This window comes from Homarus americanus, unplaced genomic scaffold (assembly GCF_018991925.1).
Source record: "Homarus americanus isolate GMGI-L3 unplaced genomic scaffold, GMGI_Hamer_2.0 scaffold57563, whole genome shotgun sequence".
NCBI classification, from domain to species: domain Eukaryota; kingdom Metazoa; phylum Arthropoda; class Malacostraca; order Decapoda; family Nephropidae; genus Homarus; species Homarus americanus.
In genome coordinates, this window is record NW_024752597.1 from 117,501 (window position 1) to 120,285 (window position 2,785).

Genomic DNA, 2,785 nt, shown 5'->3' on the forward strand with positions numbered 1-2,785 from the left:
TCTCAAACAGGAGATATCACAGCCTGGTCAAAAAAAAAAATAATCCCCTCCATTGACATAACCAGTCTAGCGGACGGGACCAAACACACACACATCCTCTTCAGATCCAGAGCTCGAGTTGACTTGAGTATCACACACGATCGTAAACAAATATTAGCCCAATTTTTTTTTCTCGTTTCTTCTGTCTAAATACTGAGAGATTATGTTACTTGTTTTAATTAAGAAATATGAGCCTCGTTGGATCGTGTTTAGTTTTTGATGAAGTGGAATGGATGTTTTTTTTTCGTGTGTGTGTGTGTGTGTGTGTGTGTGTGTGTGTGTTTGTATAGGTGTGTGTGTTTGTATCTGTGTTTGTAGGTGAATGCAATAAGACAGACAGACAGACAGACAGACAGATGAAGACAAAAATAATACAAATATATTGACTATTATATACAAAGTACGACCCCCAATGACAGGTTAATTTGGCCATTTTACGACCAAACGACCTGCGAGGGGACCAACAACATCCCCTCCTCACCCACCCACCCACACCCCATACCTCACCCTACACCTCACCCCCTCAGTTTGGGGTAAGTGAAACCTCCTTGTAACGGATTTTTCTCATCCTTCAGTCCGTTAAAGAGAGGTTTTGCTGCATGGAATTACGTCAGGATAGTTTAGGTTAGTTTAATGCAGGATTGGTTAGGTTGGGTTAGATCGGGATAGTTTAGGTTAGGTCAGATCAGGTCAGTATTATTTAGGTTAGGTCAGGTCAAGTCAGGTCAGTATTATTTAGGTCAGGTTAGGTTTGGTATAATGAAATTCCCTTGGTAGTTATGAGGAAAATTTCACCCTGAGGAATTTAAAAGTACTGTACAGGACCTGGCACTAATGAGGCTCACGTGACATACAGTAACTCTGAATAAATAATCACCTAATTTTCCTTCACTCTACTACTATTGTTTTTGACCTATAGCCACAACTGTAGCCCTGATTGACACACACACAGATTATTAACCTAATCTAACCTGAACTAACCTAACCCCACCCCACCTCACCCCACCCCACCCCACCCCACCCCACCCCACCCCACACCACCCCACCCTCCCACCCCACCCCACCCCACCCCACCTCACCTCACCTCACGTATCATTTACTGAAACACCAACAACACTTTACCTTATTAAGTTCTCCATGTCGAAGTGTTGAGCTTTCTTCTTGGCAGCCTCAACATCCTCTACGGGGGGCATGGAAGCCTCTGTGCTGTTGGTCGACATCCTTCTCAAGCCTCCGTGTGTGGGGGGGAGAGAGAGAGGAAGGAAGGAGGGAGGGAGGGAGGTTTTCTGTATTGTTGAGATAATGTATTACGATGTTTTAATGAACGAGGTGACTTACTGTATAGGGTGTGTGTGTGTGGGCTTCAATAGCTAAGGTCTTTCCAGTGTGTATCTTAAGGAAATAAATGCAGTAATTAGTAACGTTTAAATATTAGGATAAATGCTTCTTATTGGACGAGACTCTCAATGGAGCCTCTTGTCTTCTGATGAGCCTCTGAATGAAGTCGTTTGCTTTCTCACGAGTCTGTACAGGTTATCTTCAGAGTTCTCTCCTGACTAAGGTTTGAAATGAAGCTCCTTAATCACTGGTTGAGTTACTGTTGAGGCTCGGTTGATATTGCAGTGATCTTGATAATGTTGCAGAGGTCTTGTTGATGTTGCAAAGATATTGTCTATGTTGCAGAGATCTAGTTGATGTTGCAGAGGTCTTGTTGTTGTTGCAAATATCTTGATAATGTTGCAAAGATTTTGTCGATGTTGCAAAGATCTTGTCGATGTTGCAAAGATTTTGTCGATTTTGCAGAGATCTTGTTGGTGTTGCAGAGGTGTTACTGATATTGCAAGTGTCTTTTTCTCCTGACGAAGGCTTAAATCAACACTTCACTCCCAGGGTCATCACCACACGAGCAATTTCTTACGTCACCTTTTCACCAAGTCTTAGAAACCGTGGCCTCAATTTTCAATAAGTCTTAGGCTTTAAAGCTCCAGGTTTCATTATCTCTTTCAGAAGTCCTCAAGTTTCACTAAGTCCTTAACTTAGAGGCTCAAGTTTCACCAAATTCTCAGAAAAAAATAGGTCGAGTTTCACTATGACATAAAATAGGTCTCCAAGCTTCACGGAATCCGAGAAAATAGATTAAATTTTCAACAATCTCTTCAAAAATAGGTCTTCTAGGGTCGACAAGACGTAATCAGGAAAACATTGGATAATACCTGTAAAAGTCCCGCTTGGCTAAACAGAAAAACACGTTAATTAGGAAGAAAAACCCTGATGCTATTTATGTTAATTTTTCTGATAGTTTCTTTAAATCAAATTCTGAATGGTGGTAGTGGGGGGGGGGGTGCAGGGCCGAATCTCATGTAGGTTGAGTTAGGTTAGGTGGGATTGGGTTTAGATTTGGTGGGATTTGGTTAGGTTTCAAGCTCCATTTTGATGTAACTTGAACTGGTAGGATGGTTGTACTTGGTGGTGGTTGGTGGTAGGGAGAGTGAGTGAGTACGTGTGGTGTCCACGAGAGCTAGTTGTCCTCTGTCTATCTGTTGACGAGAGACTAAGTAGTAGTGTACCTAGTGTAACTCCTCCCACTTTTCTCTAACCTCCTCCTCCTCCTTCCTTTTCCTTTCTCCTCCTCTTTCCTTTTCATTTCTCCTCCTCCTCTCCTTGCCTGATACTACCACTATCCTCCCTTATACGCCCTCTCTCGCCCCCCCCCCTATCTTCCAGTACACCTCCCTCCCACACCACT

At 42.8% G+C, this 2,785-nt stretch overlaps 1 protein-coding gene across 1 annotated transcript in view; it reads right to left on the reverse strand.

Moving 5' to 3' along the window:
• The window catches only part of LOC121855143, a 20,534-nt gene extending 17,978 nt beyond the window's left edge, over nucleotides 1-2,556 (reverse strand). Inside the window, exon 1 of the mRNA XM_042350011.1 lies at nucleotides 1,162-2,556. Coding sequence (XP_042205945.1) covers nucleotides 1,162-1,259 — 98 coding nt within the window. The 5' untranslated portion in view covers nucleotides 1,260-2,556. The remainder of the gene's footprint in view (nucleotides 1-1,161) is intronic.
• Between the last annotated feature and the right edge of the window lie 229 nt (nucleotides 2,557-2,785).